Source organism: Vitis riparia, chromosome 3 (assembly GCF_004353265.1).
Source record: "Vitis riparia cultivar Riparia Gloire de Montpellier isolate 1030 chromosome 3, EGFV_Vit.rip_1.0, whole genome shotgun sequence".
Classification (NCBI taxonomy): Eukaryota; Viridiplantae; Streptophyta; class Magnoliopsida; order Vitales; family Vitaceae; genus Vitis; species Vitis riparia.
Window position 1 is genome coordinate 5,994,124 of NC_048433.1, and position 18,689 is coordinate 6,012,812.

General features: G+C 32.9%; 2 protein-coding genes across 2 annotated transcripts; both read right to left on the reverse strand.

The window, feature by feature from the left end:
* Positions 1-4,907: 4,907 nt before the first annotated feature.
* On the reverse strand, positions 4,908-6,738 carry LOC117911725 (probable cinnamyl alcohol dehydrogenase 1). The gene is made up of 5 exons (XM_034826127.1): positions 6,573-6,738; positions 6,370-6,483; positions 5,996-6,223; positions 5,450-5,889; positions 4,908-5,332 (listed from the first exon to the last, which is right to left on the reverse strand). The coding sequence occupies exons 1-5, from the start codon at positions 6,659-6,661 to the stop codon at positions 5,130-5,132; spliced, it is 1,074 nt and encodes a 357-aa protein (XP_034682018.1). The 5' UTR covers positions 6,662-6,738; the 3' UTR covers positions 4,908-5,129.
* A 2,503-nt stretch (positions 6,739-9,241) lies between these two features.
* Positions 9,242-18,617, reverse strand: LOC117909984 (RNA pseudouridine synthase 4, mitochondrial). Its single transcript, XM_034824033.1, has 10 exons — positions 18,232-18,617; positions 15,069-15,140; positions 14,766-14,903; positions 14,635-14,682; positions 14,462-14,542; positions 12,994-13,107; positions 12,742-12,843; positions 11,373-11,484; positions 10,472-10,518; positions 9,242-10,357 (listed from the first exon to the last, which is right to left on the reverse strand). The coding sequence occupies exons 1-10, from the start codon at positions 18,586-18,588 to the stop codon at positions 9,998-10,000; spliced, it is 1,431 nt and encodes a 476-aa protein (XP_034679924.1). The 5' UTR covers positions 18,589-18,617; the 3' UTR covers positions 9,242-9,997.
* Between the last annotated feature and the right edge of the window lie 72 nt (positions 18,618-18,689).

Here is an 18,689-nt window from a genome sequence, read left to right on the forward strand (position 1 = left end):
AAAAATAATATAAATTATTATATTAATTAATAATTTTTTTATATATTATATGTAAATAGTATATAATATCACACACACACATATATATATATATATATATATATATATATATATATATATATATATATATATATATATATATATATATATATAAAAGTTTAATTTAAGTTTAAAATTTAGCATATTTATATAAATATATAAATAAATTATTATCATATCGATATAATATTATGAACTTAAATTAAAATATGATAAATTTTAAACTTAATTGAACTTATATACATGTGACATTATATACCACTTACATATAGTATATAAAAAATTATTAATTAATATAATAATTTATATTATTTGTTTTTTAATAGGCTTTCATAATTTATTATATTTTATTTATATTTAAATATAATTAACTAAATATATTTATATTAAATATAGAGTATATTATTTTAATAAAATTTAAAATTATATTTATATCAAATTAAAAATATCAATTATTTAATTTCGTATATTATTATTTTTAAAATAATGAAATAAGTATATTTAAAATCAAAATAATATAATATTTTTATTAAAAAAATTAAAGTTATATATAAATATATATAAAGTTAAAACCGCAGTTGGTGACTATGGCTTTGACCATTTTAAAAAAAAGTCAAAGTCGTAGTCACCAAGTATAGCTTTAAACTTAAAGTTAAAACCGTGGTTGGTAACTACGGTTTCTAACCACTTTAGAAAAATAAAACCGTAGTCACCAACTACGGTTTTATGACATGGCAGCTTATGTGGCACATACGCATTAGATTGGACATTATTTTCAAAACAACTTTATTTTTTGAATTTTTTTTTTAAAACGCACTATTTTGGGTCAAAGCTCGCTTAGCAGCCATGAGTCCATTTGTTTTTGTTTACTGTTTTTTATTTATTTGTTTTTGTTTTCTTTATTTTAGGCATATTGTGAACATCATCTCTAACTAATTTTTCATTTGAAGTGAAATTGATTCTAAACTATATATTAATGGAAATTTTATCAAAAATGAATGAAAAAAAGGTAAATTGAACATGTTTAGATTCTTCGGGTATTTTTTAAAATTTTAAAATATAAGATAAATTTATACAAAGATGTTCTACTTTTATATAAAAACTTAACTACACTATTTGCATATGTATGACTTACAAATCCAAAAATAATAGATATGATTAAAAGTTGATACATAGAAACTTAACTGCTTTAAGAAAGAAGAGATGATTATTAATTATAATAAGTAGAAAGACTCGTAAATGAAAAAGAGTGACGTTAAAACTTAATATCTTAAAAAATAAAAATATTTCAAGTAGAAGAGAAAAAAAAAATTCAAATATATAGAGTGAAAACAAACAAGTAACCTCTTGGGTGTAAACACGCATAGGGTGGTGTATTAGCTGTCAAATAATTTACTAAATATGAGAAATTGAAAAGTAAATTTAAGTTTTGGAAGTTTAAAAAAAAAAAAAAATAGAATTTGATTTATTTGAAAAAAAATATCAATTTCAAATATTTGTAGTTTGAGTAGTTGATTTAACTTAATTATATATGCAAGCACTTAAGTCCTACAAGATTTTTATATTTTTTGTTATTAAAAGTCTATATTTTTAAGTGTGAATATTTATAAATAAGAAATTATATAATGATTGATGAATGAGAGAATATATATAGTTTTAAAATAATTCTTCATTTGTTAATTATTTATGTCCTTTTTCAACTCTATCCATCCAACATTATTTATAAAAAAATATTATTACATCAAAGTTTGTTTAATATCAGTTTTAATAATAATAAAACAAAGGTTAAAGACACTCATGATTGTATTAAGTGTATAAGTTCAAAAAAAATTCATCCTTCCATATGCCAAAGCTCATGTGTCTCTCCTATCTGGAAGAAATAAAAGAAAGTGTGATTGAAGAGGGAGATGATTTGTAGTAAGAAGATTTCTATGGAGTAATTAAGAAAGAGATGCATGAAGGCTAAAAATGAAAACAAGTGCACTTCAAGAAGACTTATCAAGGTTAATCTTATGTATGACTCTTTGGATGTACTAAATTAGGATTGCATGCTTATGTTCTTTAAAGCATCCATTACTCCAAATCTCATCTCATTGAAACCAATTTGTTTTAGATCTTTTCAAAAGTTGAATGAATGGAGTATTTTCCATACTAAAACCATCTTTAATTTATGTATTTCATGATGAAAAATGTTTTAAAAAAAACATTGAATTAAGGAACTTTAAGTACCAAGTATTAAATTTTGCAAAACAAGCTCAACTTAGAGGCATGCATGGGTTAGGTGGTTGACCAAGTCGGGCCAATGACTCGTTGCCTTTTTTATTCGTATATAAAGGTCCATTAACTATTATTTACTAACTTCCAATAATTAACCTCAATTTTCATTCATCAAGAGAGTGCTTTTAAATATACCTTGATTTATAAACTTGCATATCTATTTATTACACGTTAATTCTAGTTAATCTTGTATTATTTAAGCTTAACTTATATACCAAGAGTTTATCATTATTAATTCATTTTTTTGTAAATATCGTGAGGTGAGCTCAAATGTGGGATAATACTTAAGAGATTCCAATGATGCATTATTCGACGAGTTCAAAAGTATGATCTCTTAATGGTTTTGTAAAAGGTTCATGAAACCATAATCCAATATGGTTTATTGCAACCATAACTCAATTATAAAGTTTGGATGTTTCAATTGAAACCCTCAATATATTGAAACTCTTTTCTTGATTGAAGTTGAAGGAGAATGGACGTAAGTCAAGTTGCGTGAACCAATTTACAATTTTTTTATCCCCTCTTTCTTTATATTTTATTTTTTATATTATTATTCATTTTGTTAAACTATGAAACATTTTATTCATAATTAATATTATTTTTATAATAATAATAAAAAAAATTCCCTCGTCTTGAAAACTTATCATTACTTGGCATGAAGAATTGGGTGCTCTATATCATCAAGCAGTAGCTTATGAGCAAAGAATTTTTTTTTCCTTTTTGCACTCCATGTGCACAATCATAGAAGGGAGTTCAAAATCATCACAACCACCTTGAGAAATAACTGTAAAATTTTTAAATTATTTTAAATGTAAAATGCCACACAAAAGATGCTTCATACCAAAGTTATTTAAAAAAAAAAAAGTTGATTAATGACATGATGTATTAGTGTAATATTGTAATGTTCCCAAAGGCCAAAGCATCTCATTGAGAATCCAAAGAAAATGGAATTTATTCTATGTTGGGGCATTCTATAATCTAGATTTCATGTCACCACTCACCACCCAACAACCTGATAAGACAAACATGTGATGTTCATAAGGCATTACTTCAATTCATTGAAGACACCACCCCCACCTTACTACTATTTCAAAGGCCAAGACCAGCTTTTGTTGGGTTACCACAAGCCAAGAGTTGAAGCTTAATGAGGGTTTGAAGTGCCTCTTTTTTTTTTTTTCAGAAGAAAAAAAAAATTCAAGTTAAGAAGTATTTTGAATCTTTTCAATATTATTTTTAAAAGAGGTTTTTAAAGTCTGTTATGACCATAAAAAGGATTACAATTTTTTTTCCTTTAATATAAAATTTCAATATTGAAAAATCACTAAAAATTATTTATAAATAATCACCCATAGATTAATTATTTGAAAAGCTTTTCGGTTTATATGGAAAGTCTAAGGGATCATTTTTAAAGGCATTCTTAATAGATGTGTTACTAATAAAAACACTATAAATAGAAGCATTTTAATTGGAATCACTTCCAAATATACGCTCTTGATTTAACAACATGAATTTTAGTTATTTACCATCTCTACTTTAAAAGAATTTTTCCTTTTTTTTAAGTATATTTTTTCCATATTATGAATTCTTACATGCTAATACTTCAATGAATGTCTTAATTGTAGATGTATTTTGATAGTGTTTTGATTACAAGTTATCTATATAAAAGTTAGAGCATGTTTTACCATATAATTTAAAAACAGTTTTTGTTTCTAAAAACAGTTTAGAAACCAAAACTATTTTTTAAATTTTCTAACACTGGTTGTTGTTCTATGGAATTTTTTTTTAAAAATAGAGTGAAATAAGGAATAATTTTTAAAAAATAAATAAGAATTATTTTTATTAATTTTTAAAAATAAAAAGAAAACATAAGCCGGATTAAACATATTTACTTGAACTTATTTTTAAAAACTGTTTCTTATTCTTTAAGTTAAAAACAGTTTTTAAATACAAATTTAAGAAAATGTGACCAAAGGCTCCTTAATTTCTAAAAAAAATTAATACTTTTTACTAGTTAGTCCCACTTTCTTAAATTTTTATTAGATATATCTTTTTGTCATAAAAATACTTTTAAGTACTAAGAATTGGAGAATCACTCTCAAAAGTAACCTTAAATCTCATAAATGAAAGGAAAAAAAAAAGAAAAAGCTAATTTCTCTCACCATCTTAGAAAATAGTAACAAATAGAAATTCTAGGTGACTTTATATATGTTTTCAAACTTTCAAAATCTTTTCCTTTTTTTTTTCTCCTTCCTTCTTCCCGTATTCCTTTTTCAATTTCTTATATTTAAAGAGAATAATGGAAATAAAAATATTTAAAACACTTTCTTCCCAAGAAAAGCATTGAGATAGTATTATGGGAAAGCAAGTGAAAAGGAAAAAAAAAAAAAAACAAAATAAAGCAAAATTGAACATCATACAACAATGTGCCTGTAGGAAATCAACAAGGGAAACAATTTTCACTTTATTAAAATTTTTAAAAATATTAATTACCAGTTATAAAATTCAATTATCTTTATTCTTTTAAAATGCTAATTCAATTGCACCATAATTGTAATTATTTTAAAATACTAACCAAACAGGGTATAAGAAGATTGTTTAAACCAACCCCAAAAGGTGTAATATTACACAATAAATGAACACCAAAAACCATAAAAATGCGAATTTATGAACAACGCCGGGTTAATCATATTGTAGTTTTAGAAGGAATATAGTACGAAAACATCCATGAAATCAAGAAGAAAAAGAACAGAGGAAACCCAGAAAACAGAGGCCTCGAAACAAACAGGAAGTGAAGTATTTTTTGTCATCCATTTTCACTGATCAAGCTTGCTTCCAGCGACATCAACCACGAACCTATACCTCACATCGTTCTTCTCCAATCTCTCCAAAGCTGTGTTAACATAATCCATTTTCACCATTTCGATCATTGATGTTAGTCCATTCTCCTTGCAGAATTCCAGCATTTCCTCTGTCTCTTTCATGCTTCCAATGAAGCTCCCAGTTATGATTTTCCTCCCTTCACAATTTCATACCAGAGAAACCAAAGACATTTAGCAATTAGATTAAACAAAAAAACAGAGACACCCAGAGAAAATTTTGAGGGTTTTTTTTTGGGGGGGGAAATGGAGCTCACCAAGCATAACCATGGGGGTGACAAACTGGAGAGGAGTATTGATAACGCCCATGAGAATCAACTTGCCGTCGAGCTTGAGCAAGGAAAGATATGGCTCAAGGGGGTGGAAGACAGGGACAGTATCAATGATATAGTCAAGGGAATCGGCAGCTTCCTGCATCCGAGTGGAGTCAGAGCTGACCAAGTAATCATCAGCGCCAAGATGGTCCATAGCCTCCTCCCTCTTCCGATCAGAAGAGCTGATGACAGTCACATGGTGGCCCATGGCTTTTGCTATCTTCACACCCATGTGCCCAACTCCCCCAAGCCCTAGTATTCCTCCTCTCAACCCACTCTTTTTCAGCCCAAAGTGACTCAGTGGGCTGTACACTGTCACCCCCGCGCACAGTAGTGGCGCCGCCTGCTCCGGTGCCATCCCATCTGGTATTTTCAGCACAAACCTTCAAAAAAAAAAGAAAAAAGAAGGTTTAAAATTTATTTAATTACGAAATATCAAAAACATACAATTCAACCAGCTTGAAATAAAATATTCTTTTAAAAGTTTACTTTTGATCAACGATCATGGATTCAGCAAAGCCTCCCTGGGTGGGTTTGCCATCAGTATAGACATCGTTGTAGGACCAGATCTTCTTGCTGCAGTATTGCTCGATATCTGATTGACATGGACGACAGCTTCTGCAGCATCCGACGATCACCCCCACTCCCACGCAGTCTCCTACCCTGACCTTGCTCACATCCGATCCCACCTCCACCACTTCACCTACCACCTCATGCCTATTCCAAAATATTAAAGAAATTAATTAATTCACGGAAAAAATAATGAATTTGTGTAGTTTCTGAAGAAACGACAGGATCAGATCGAAGAAAACTGAAAAACAGATGAAATATTCTTTTTGAAAGAGACAAAGAAACAAACATACCCAGGAACCATGGGGTAGTGGGACATGCCAAGGTCATTTTTTATTTGATGAAGATCCGTATGGCAAATTCCACAGTAGGTGACCTTGATCAGAACATCTTCTGGGCCCGTGTTTCTGAGAGTGTAGGTGTAAAAATTTTCAGAGCGAGAGATGATAGAGATGAGATTATAAGGATGAGAAAGAGAGAGAGATTGAAACCTTACCTGAGAGTGTAGGTGTAGGGAGAGAGAACGCCGGAAGGGTCTCTAGCTGCCCATCCTATGATCGTTTTCTCAGTCTCAAGGCTACCCATTTCCACAGAGAGATAGACAGAACGGAAAGAGACGGAGAGACAGAAATACTGTTGGCAATTTCGGAATGAAAAGGGGAAAGAGATGATTTATTATAATATATACAGGATACGATAGAGAGAGATGAAGTCGGAGTGATCCAAAACGCTGCGTTTTAGTGGGTGGTGCGGTTGGTGGAATGGTCCTAGCATGGACGTCAGTGCTACGTCACCTCCGACTACCCAAATAAAATGGGAAGCATCCACTCCCTTTTTTATTGGACCACGTTCTCCAAACCTAATCTTATTTTTCTTCAAAACAAGTACCAGGCCTTGAAAAAAAAATCAACGCATTATCGATGATTCTCGTACCTCATAAACTCATATACCCCTTCTATAAAAATTAAAATTTTTTCTAAAAAATAATAACCTCTTTAACATATTTATATTTGAAATGATTTTTTTATTGCCACATCAGCTAATAACATTAAAAAAACTCTTTTTTTTTTGCAACTTGAGTTCAAATCTTAATCATCAATTAAGGTTTCAATTAAAAAATGAAGCCTTAATTATTAATTATGACTATATCTTTAACTTAAAACTTTAATTTTCACTTCAATGTTTATTAAACTTGTACTTTTGATTATTGAAAGCATACAATAAATCTAAGTTGTTAAACTACAAGCGTTTTATATCACATTAATAAATGGTACCTTTTAACCTCGATCATTAAAAATGTATAAGATTAAGATATAAACATTTAGATCGGATGCTATTAAATTAGAAAAACGTTAAAACTCGTAATATTAAAAGAATTGATTAGGACAAAGATAGAGTTTACTCATATTGATACGATGTTTATTGAACTCGTTCTTTCGATTATTAAAACTATTGGGTGAAATTTAAATTGTTAAACAATAATAGTTTTATATCATCATTAATTTATAATATTTTTTAACCTCAATCGTTAAAGTGTATGAGATTAAGATATAAATAATGGAGTCAAACATAAATGAATAAGATCAAAGTACAGAAAAATGGAACCAAAGATACACAATAGAATTCAAGTTGAGCGTAAAACATTGGAATCAAATTATATTTATAGCATATTGTAGTCATTTCCACTTTTCGATAGAATATCGATTTAGTTTTGTAACAACATGTTACCCTTTAATTTCAGCAATGAAATTAATTAAATACGAGTAGAGTTCTTGAAAATTATCTTTTATAATAGATGCCTTCTTAATCAAATATCTAACTTCACAAAAGGCTATCATTTATGAAAGTTTCACTTTGTGTGTGTTTCTCAATCAATTTCTAAACTTGTAAGCAATATTTTCCTATAGAAAAAAAGGGACAAGTAGCCTAAAATCTGAAAACCATGACCAGGGCCTTCCAACCTCCCCTATGACATGCTCTTTATCTTGTCTTAAACAAATGACACCACACACTTTTTACCCTCAATCCAGATATAAAATTTATACTGCCTGCATCCATGGTGCCCATTAACCAACTTTACCTTCAGAGATCAACTGTGTATTGTATTAATCGATGATAAAAGAAGAGAAAAAAAATCATAAAAGAGTGGTAATCAATCATGCAGTGTTGGATAATTACTAACATATTTGAAAAAGGTGTTGCATAGGATGTGTGACTTCAGAGGAAAGGCAGACCACCAATTCCATAAAGATTGTGTGCGTCAGATACTTGGACTTACCAGAGAAGCAGCCCACTAACCACACCCACCCCCTCGGGCTCCACCTCCAACAGCACTCTCCTTTGGAGTTGTATGGATATCTGATCAGTCCCCCAGCTTCCAGATCATTTTCATTTTCTAGTGATTCCTTTTCCGGTAGTCACACTCCATTTTGGATAATGAGTTTCCTTGACAGTTACGACACGTTGACACCCACCTCCTTTCCTATTCTTCGGGTCCCTGCTCAAGTAAAAGGGAATGAAAGGAAGGGGAATCATTCCCATTCCTTAAAAAAGTAAGCAGGCAGGCCATTAGAGGATTACCCATTAAGCAAAAGAGCCAGATGAACTTGAGTGTCAATGTGAAATTAAATTTCACTCAAAATGCCTGAAATAAATGCCCTGAAATTGAGCAATCCAAAGGTTCACTAGCTACCCAGCAAACCCAAAAATTTCGACAATGTTGCGCTTCTTTCCTTTTCATGCTTCCCACTAAGTATAAGAAGACTAGGTGGGGTGACCAATCATGCAAACCACGAACACATTATGCTTACCTGGCAGAGCAAAGATGAGTTTAACCTAATTTATGAATATAGATGAGATCCAGAATGTCTCTATTGACAACTCTCAGAGAAGAATATCTTGAACAGGACTACCTATTTCAATTTTCCTACTAATCAGTCAATCAAATATATGAAGAATGTTTCTAATGACAAGGCAACAGCTGGATGTGAATGATAATGCAGCAGATATTGGGGAGTTCACGTGTTGTATTTAATTAGATACTCTATATATGCAAGCCATAGGATATTTAATCAAATCAGTAGAAAAATCAAGGCAAGAGAACAAGAGAACCAAAGCTTTATCCTAATACTGCAACAAAGCACAAAACAAAAGCAAGTAGAGCTCTGTTCAGAATCTGGTAGTCCTCTTTATTCAGAAGAACACATTGTAGCAGCATTCAGCAGTAGCAAGTTTGATGAGGCAAAAAGATTATATAAATGAATGTTGGGTCTAGGAATAAAAAGAAACACTACATATAATTATTGTGCAGCTTATGGTCTTTACACAAACAATAAAGCCTGCTGCTTGCTATCCAGGGTAAATGGTAGCTGCAAAAAATAGGCACAATTGAGTCCTTTTCCCCTGCATCTTTCTCTCATGATGAGAAGAGAGCACACATGTTAAAGACTGTTACATGGGATGTCATTTGATCAAATAACTGGTGCTTGTGGAAAAGTGTAATGGTAGGGGCAACACAATGTTAGGATATGCACTCAAAAACTTGATTCTGACCCACCTAGGGCAGTTAAGGTAACCGGGCTGGCTGGTTCAAATTGAATTTGGAGAGGCTGCTAAGTCAGGAGCCAAGTTGGTCATGTTTTTCCCTCTTTCCCTCAAAAGATGGCAGTTTGACATTTTTTTCATTTTGGTCATCCATGTCTTTGTTGATCTCCAGATGCTCAGTTTCCCAAATAGCTTCTTATGCTTCAGACATATCAAACTACCCAGAATCAGGAATTAATCCCCAATCAACAGGATTCAGCTGTAGAAATGTAAGACAAGTTGTAAATGCACCTCTGAGCATCTCATAGCTAAGTCAAGAGTGGTTCTCAAAATGAAGAAATTGTCTTAAAAAAGAACTTGCAAAATTCCAATAGTAGCTCATGAATTCAAAATGGCCCAACTTCTTTGCATGTGTGAAGGCAAAGGAGCAACAAACTTGAGGCTTTCTAGTTCTGAAAGATCACACTCTGCAGACAATTGCAAATTCTGCAAGGCCAGAGAAACATTGGGCAAAACCATTTGCTTACAATGGAGATGCAGGTGGGGCTGTTTATCCAAGATACTTCCACTCTCCAAATCAAGGCCAAAAGGATGCGTCTTTCTATTGGGAAGATTTTCATCCAAGTTCTTTTCAATATTAGACTGAGACAATTGCTTCCACTTCCTATGAGCTTGCCATCCATATTTGTAGTCTCCAACTATGGGTGTTCCCAATACCTCAGCACAGTGTACTCGAAGCTGTTTACCAGCATATGAGAAAAAGGAACTTGAACTGAGTAGAAGAATAAGTGCAAAACCAAGGATATAAGGATGCATTTCAAAAGCAGCATAGTATTAAGTTCTGATCCATACCTGGTGCTTTCTACCAGTGAGAGGAGACAACTCTAACCATGTGTAACCTGCAAAATTACCACCAGTATATTAAGTATATACTTGCAAGACACATTGTGCTGCAAAATATATCTATAAGAATGCCCAAGGCAGTGCAGAAAGTTGCCCTGCACTGTTTTCATCCAAATAGTAACAGGGATAGTTGCATAAAAATTTCAACTTAGGAGGCCACTTAAAAGTAAAATTACTCTAAATAATCTTCTGACTAATTCATTGCACAGTTATTTTCAGATTGTCGACCATATTTTTCCAACCATGAAACTGATCACAATGAAAACATCTTAGGATTTCAATGACCACATTTTTATTTTATGTTGAATACCATATATCCACATTAGAATACCAACTGGTGCATTCAAAGGCTTTCCTAAAACACGATCACTGATTTCATTTCCATGAGACCTTCAAGGACCTTCTAGATCAATGCAATTAATATAGCAGACCTGGTTGCTAATTTGGACCTTATTTATAGGAAACATGAGAATTTGTGATTGCCATAGTCCAATGCAGTTCATGAATTGTGAGTTAAGGACATTACTGATCATATGTTATCCTCGATTTCATTTACATTTTGGTTTCCAAGAAAATGGAAGAAAACTATAAAACAATATTGTAAAGAAATTAGTGCTACAACCGGTTGGCTTACAAAATTGTTTCTAACATATACAATTTCAGAGTTTGTTTTCTTTTCCTACATCTTCTAGGCAACCAAACCAAAAGAAATAGAGCATAAGAGAATTTGATTCTGCCTTATGTATCAAGGCATGAAGGTATAAATGTTAATGAACTAGAGGCAATCCAAGTGTCTATAGGGCACATTTTTGCTATTTTCTTGACATATACCTCTACATGCACCACTTACCATGACATGAAGATTTAATCACCCGATACTCTGTGATTGCATGCTGAGATGACATAGTTTGTACATTGTCAACAATGGTGATTCGTTCAGACTTTCCATCATCCACCACCACCTGGGGAATAACTATTAGGGATGAGCAAGACTGCACAAAAATGAGTTATATTGTAAAACATTACCCAGCTACAGGGAAAGTAAACACTGTTTTAATGGGGGAAAAAATGAACATTTCAGTTCAAGATAGAAGCCAGATCAACTTTTCCCTAAGCCAAGACTATCATATGGCCTAGCTAATAAGAAGGATATGGGCACGGGTATGGTCAATGCATCTTGATGATGACATGCAAATGGGTCTCTTTAGGTAAGGTGAGCTTAAGTTAAGGCTGGAAAAGATCCAAAGGGATTTCCTTTGTGGGGGGTGGGGAGGTGCTATGGAGAAAAAGCCTCACCTAGTTAGCTGGTCAAAAGTTTGCATGGTCAAGAGGGAGGTGATTGGGCATTAGAACTTTGTCCATGCATAATAAAGTTCTTTTTAAATGATGTTGAAGATTTGCTATGGAGAGAGACTCCTTCTAGAAGAAAGTGATCATAGGGAAATATGGAGAAGAAGTGGGAGATTGGTGCTTAGGAGCAGTTAGGGAAATGCCTAATGATTGGGAACTAGAGTGGGTGGAAGCTCTCCTTAGGAAGTTGACAGAGATGTAAAGGATAAAATGGTGTGGTTGAACTTGAAAGGTGACATTTTTTTCAGTTAAATCTCTTTACTCTTCTTTGTCCAATGGAAGAATGGAGACTTTTCCCTCCTGTCTTTGTATGGAACCCTTGGATCCCATTGAGAGTTAATTTTATTTTTTATTTTTTGCTTGGGAATTTGTGTGGGAAAGGATTTTGACATTAGATCTACTTATACGAAGGGGGTAGAAGATACCGAAAGGATGCTATTTGTGCAAGGGAGAAGAAGATATAGTTGACCATGTTCTCCTTCACTGTTCAAAAGAAGTCAACTTGTGACAGTTGATTTATGCTCTATTTGGAATAGAGTGAGTCATGCAATCCTCAATAAGGAAAGCACTCTTGAGTTGGCATGACTCCTTAAAAGATGGGTTAGGAAAACGAAATCCATGTAGGCAAACTCACATGGCCAAAACTGTGATATTTTTGCATACACACAATATATATATGATGAGAAACAACAGTATAGTATATTAAGGTAAGTAAAAATAAGTACAAAAAAGGATGAGAGATCTTCCAAAAAGTTTTTTTTTTTTTTTTTTTTTTCAACCAACCTTTTTCTAAATTTTTTTATAACCATTAAATCTTGAAATACAGGAAATTTGCAATCCTTGGAAGAGAGAATGGAGAATATTCCAACCTTTCCTAATGGTGCTGAAATTAATCCCCTTGGACGTCTTGGAGAACCAATGACAAGTGTCCAATACCTCCTTTGCAAAATTCTCTTCTTGGTATCAATGTCCTTTAGAAAACACAAAATTTAGGTTGACCACTAGAAGTACATTTACAAAGAAAAGAAAACAGAAATATCAATGGTGACCTTCCTATAAACCTGTATAGCTATTGAAAAGAAATAATTCACCTGTAGAAAGATAAACAGATATGTACTCACATTATTTGATGCTCCAAATGTTTTCTCACGAAATATGGAATGCAGAATTGTAGCACTTGTTTGTGTCCTTCCCATGATCAAGATGCCACTACTATCTCTGTCAAGTCTGTGTACCTGATAAGTAATAAACATAAATGCAAAGCTTTACCACTGCATGATATTAACCCCTATCTACAAACAACCTGAAAAATATACAGTGGAAAATAGACACAAAATAACTGGTTCCATATAAAAATGGTTTAAATTTCTGTGCATGAAGAACATTAAGGAAGCTTGCTTTATTGTTAAATGAGCTAAAGCTTGAGTTTAGTTTATGATCACTATTGCTTGAGAAGATAAACTTAAGAAATCCTAGGCACTGCTAGAGAACTGGTAAAAGTGGCGTCTAGTTCATTGTGGATTGCAACGCACACAGAAGATTAACTTCAAATTATAAGCATAGGTATTGTCTGAGTTGGCATTCACTCCATGTTTTCATTTTCTTGTGCAATTGAGAATATGCTATTGAGATGTTACTGATGATGGAACATGTAAAATTGGCTGCACAGGGTCATTTTAGACATCCTTTATTGCAGATAGGGGTATGTAATGAGTAACCATTCGATTACCCGATAGGCCAATTCCTGATTAGTAGGGTTAGATAGAATTCCTTGAGCCTGGTGGCTGATTAGTTTGGGTCTGGATACATGTGCAATAACCAAGGATCCTCCTCGTCCAACCTGCAATTTACAAGACATACAATATATATATATACTTTATGAAACAATATATACAAGGATTTTCTTAGTTGTACGAGGTAATCTTATGTTTTGAATAATTATTTGGTTTCTCCTTCTTATTTCTTTGTATTTCTTTAGGAACTCAAAGCCATTTGATGAGAAGGGTCCAGGTCCATCAGTTACATATCTGGACCTCAACCTGTTAAGACCCAAACCACTAGAAACATTAACACTCCACTTCTGGCACACTAGTCCTTAAAAAGAAACTGACAGTTCAAACTCCTAATTGTGGATGGCAGGCAAGCAGAAATGGAAAACAATCCTTTGGTATTCGAAAAATTAGAAGTATGAGATGAACACCTCATAAACAGTAATCTTTTTTCCTTCTCTGATATGTAAGAAACTTCATATGACCTCAAGTTTCCAGTAGTCTAGAAAAACAAGCTCAAGTGTGTCAGGTCATTCTGACATGGTCATTAAACAAGTAGCATCCAGGTTGAGTAAATTTTTACTATTTCTCATCTTGACATGATACGAACCTGACATGACCTATTACCACCTCTGGATATAGAATGATGAACATGTGAATTACATGCAAAAACAGGAAAAAAAAAGAAAAAAAAAAAGATCATGATAGTTTGCAAAACATATGGAACAAAATAAGCAAGCTTCATCCTCAAGTAAACATGTTGCTAACTGTACCATTCGACTATGCAAATCATATATGGTTGATTTACAAGAAAACTCACTAGTCGAGGGGGTTCTGAGCAGTCATATCTTAAATAAGTTGCAGCCAGTTCATCTAAACTTCTTTTGATGCCAATGCCACCCTGTCCAGAGGAATGTATCAGTTGATAAAGAGCTTGCTAATAACAATCCAAAAGTAGAATGGGAAAGCAAGCATGAACACAAACTAGCATACCTGAACAGGCAATCCCGGAGGTTTATTGACAACAATAATGGATGGATCCTGAATGTCAACAAGCATATTGCATCAGATATTGGATGCGAAACATAACATACTTTCCAACTAAAAGAGTCCAGGTAGGGAACCTTATACAATTCAAGGCTATGGACAAAATTTATTTCTTCATCATTGCAATGGTACTCATGTTTTTCCGAAGGCAACTCTTCAACTGTGATAGGAAGAAGGATTCGATCTCCCAAGTTCATCAAGTCCTTGGCTGCCACCTTAAAATGACTTAAACATCAGATGAAAGAAAACTCGCCCCATGAAACTGTAAAGCAACAGTAGTCCAAATCCTATTTAGACATACCATAATAAAAATTAAAGAAACTCTACACATTGAAAAGGCCATTTTAATCAAATGAGAATCTAGCCAAGTAATTACCTACCCTTTTAAGTCGATGTTCTTGGTTTTGAACACCAACATCAGAAGTTATCATGTTGGAGGATTCTCTTCTAACCTGTAAGGAAGAACACAATAAGAAATTGGCTTTACATGGAATGGTCCCTTCTTTACCATTGCCTTTTCCCCCAAGATCAGATATTTTAAACAAGGAAAAACAAAAGAATTAAAAATTCAACCAGCTGAAAAATGCAGAAAAACATGAGGGTCAATAATCAATCTTGTCATCTAGTGAACTATGATGAGTTATTTAGCTATAATAACACTTAGAGATCCTCTGCATTTTGTTTCTATTTTGAACAAGACCGAGACTTATATGAAGAAAAAAAAATGAAAAACTAAGTATATTAAATGGAAAGGAATCTGCGAACAAAATGCAGTCAATAAATCTACAGGTTTCACCCTATTGTAGGGGTGGTGAGAACTATTTTAAAATACTTTTTAGTTGCTTTAACTTTCAACTTTTAATTTTTTTCTCTTGTTTTAAACCTTGACAAATTTAGGTGGCATTGGATGCACTTCTTATTTTTTATTTTTAAAAATAGAAATTCCTATATAAAATGCAGGAACTCTTATACAAAAGGTAGGGACTTACCTTATATTCTTGAAAACACTTTTCAAAAATTTTAAAATTTGAAGAAGTGGCTCTTATACAAAAAGTAGGGACTTACCTTATATTCTTGAAAATACTTTTCAAAAATTTTAAAATTTGAAGAAATGAAATTTTACTTCCTCGAAGTTTAAAAACTTTGAAAAGTGTTTTTTAGAAATTTTATATTTAATGAAGAAGTTTCCATTTTTAAAAACAAAAAACAAGAAGTGTATTCAAACAACACATTAACTATTTTATTTTAATTACAATACGTTTGCAATATCGAAAATAAATTATAAAATATTTCTAATAACAAAAATATTTTTAGTTTTACAAATTTAATAAATTTATATAGGTTAATTAGGTCATAAGCAAGGTATTTTGACATGATTAAGTAAACAAGTTAAAGGGTACAGTTGATATAAACATGGTTATAGCTATCTTGAACCCACTAAAGTTCATGTCATGTTTTAGTCATGTTGTTGTGTTGTATCAAAATTGTTATCCCTACCCTATTGCATATAGAATCGGAATTCATCAACAACAGAACACATTATATTGCCCTAAAAATTGATGCCCACCACTTTCTTGTCTTTTTCTTTTTTTGTATACCTGGTTTGTTTCAGCTATAGTTGCATAAGTATCAAATGTTGCTTGTTTGGATAGTTGCATAAGTATCATACGTTGTTTGTTTGGATTTGCAATCTAAAGCCTCATCTAAGATCAAGGCTTTTGTGTGCTTAGTGCCCAACAAGAAGATCAATACCAACAACTTGCTACAAGTGAGAAGACCCCACAAAGCTCCTAGTCCTAACCTTTGCATTATGTGTATGAGGCATGGTGAATTAGTTGATTATCTCTTTTTACACTGTCCAACAACTTTAATGTTTTGACATAGATTATTCAAACTGATTGGGTTAGATTAGGTCCTTCCTTGGAGCATAAGCAACATTATGATCATTTTTTAAAGGTTTGGGGAGTACAGATAGAAGCAAAACTCTTTGGCAAATTGCATACCTTACATTAATTTGGATGGTATAGAGGGAAAAAATGAAAAGAATTCTTAGGATAAGTGGAGAAGTCTAGAGTTGATATGAGACATAATCTACCTTTATTCCTCTTTTTGGACCTCAACAACTTCTGCTTTCAATAGCACTCCTCTCACTGATATTAAGCTTTGTTAGTGTATTTTGTTTAGTAAACAGTTTTGTTCCATTTCTTACTGAGTAGATGTGACTTCCTTGAGTTTTATCAATTTCAAGATGATTTCGGACTTTTTATAGACTTGATTTCAAACCATTTCAGAGTCATTAAATTCAAGGTAGTTATGCATTTATGGATTAGTGAAGTTTTTGGAATGACACTTAATGATTTGAATTGAAAATAACTAGAAAAATGAAAAATGGATTCTTGAGAAGAAAAAGAAGAGTGTTTAAACGCCCTGAGGGAGTTCAATCCGCCCAAGGACCGTTCAAACGATCTATGAATGTTTTAAATTTCCAAATTCCATTTTAATTGAAAAGATTATGTTTTGGGAACGTTCTAAAACTTGGAAACTCTCCTAATTGCTTATTGTTTTTGGAATGTTTTACATTTGGGAATCTCTTCATAATGGGAGTCTAGGGTTTTTCAAACATAAACAAAATTAGTTTTATTGAAAATTAATGGCCTCCAAGAAAACCCAAGTGAGAGAGAAAAACCATAAGAGAACAATTGTCATCCCCAAAGCTTGATCCTCCAACTCTTAAACCTTTCAAAACTTTGAAAAAACATTTGGTTAGAACAAAGGTTAGAGCTCTCATCACAAAACTTCAATAAGGCTTTCAAGGGATCCAATAAGGAGCACAAGGGACTATTGCGTTGGGAGCATGGATAAAGCATAAGTGCTAGTGGTATAAGACCCTAGGGAATAGGTGCATATGGTTAAGTAAAACTGTGTACAATTTTCTTATAATTAGTCAATTATTTAGCGGGCAAGAGACCACTTGCGATTTTTATACCTAGTAGGTCCACGTTATATCCTTGTGTTCATTTGTGTGATGGATTTTATTTATATTTGCATGAAATTTATTACTCCTAATAAATAACTAATCTAAAGAGAGAAACCAAAAATTAGTAATTAAGTGTTAATTTGGGGATTAATCTAGAGACTACCTATTCACCTCCTCTAGGTAGTTTCATTATATTAAAACTAGGCATTAGTTAAAAGAGCAACAAAACCATATTTCCTCTATGGTTTTGGGTGGTGCACAGGAGACATCGTATTTATCTTTTCTTTTTATTAGAGTTCGTATATTTAGGAAGGATTTCTCATCCTTACTTCAAAATCCTAATGATTGAATTTTGTTTCTGATGAAAAAAAATTAAAGAAAAAACCACACATTTTCCTTAATTCTTCAATATAAAGCAATTTGTATCAACGAATTACATTCTCTAAGGTCACAGTTCAAAACTATCACCCAACCAAATTATAGAGTTCAATATCAAATCAACAGAGTAAATATTTGCACACATAACTACACACCATTGCGCAATACATTGAGACTGAGAACCAAACCTGCCTCAAGCGAAAGAGCTTCTGTACGAGCGATCTCGGCAGTTGCGGACAGCACCGAACCACCCATTTCAAAGCCGTTGTAGAGGCTCCAGCGGTGGCATTACCGCCGTTCAAGTCCGTAAGATTTCCGGAAAGCACTTTCCCCAAGGACGAAGCGTCGACGACGGGAGTGAACGCCGGCAAGGTGAACCATTTGCCCTTCTTGCTCTTGTGCGCTTCGGAAACGGCGTCGTTACTGGTGGCAAAGCAGGACCGCTGTTGATTCAGGGCTGAAATACAGAACATGTCGCCAACCTTCCCGGTGGTTTCCCGTCGAGATTGGAGGAAAAATCGGCGGCGGAGAACGGCTACCGCCATTTTTGCAGTTGAAGAAAGTGTAGGCTGTGTAGCTGCGCCAGGGGTGAGTGGGGTTTCGGACACGAAGGGAATTTGTGATCGAGTCTGGGCCCGTCTGTGAC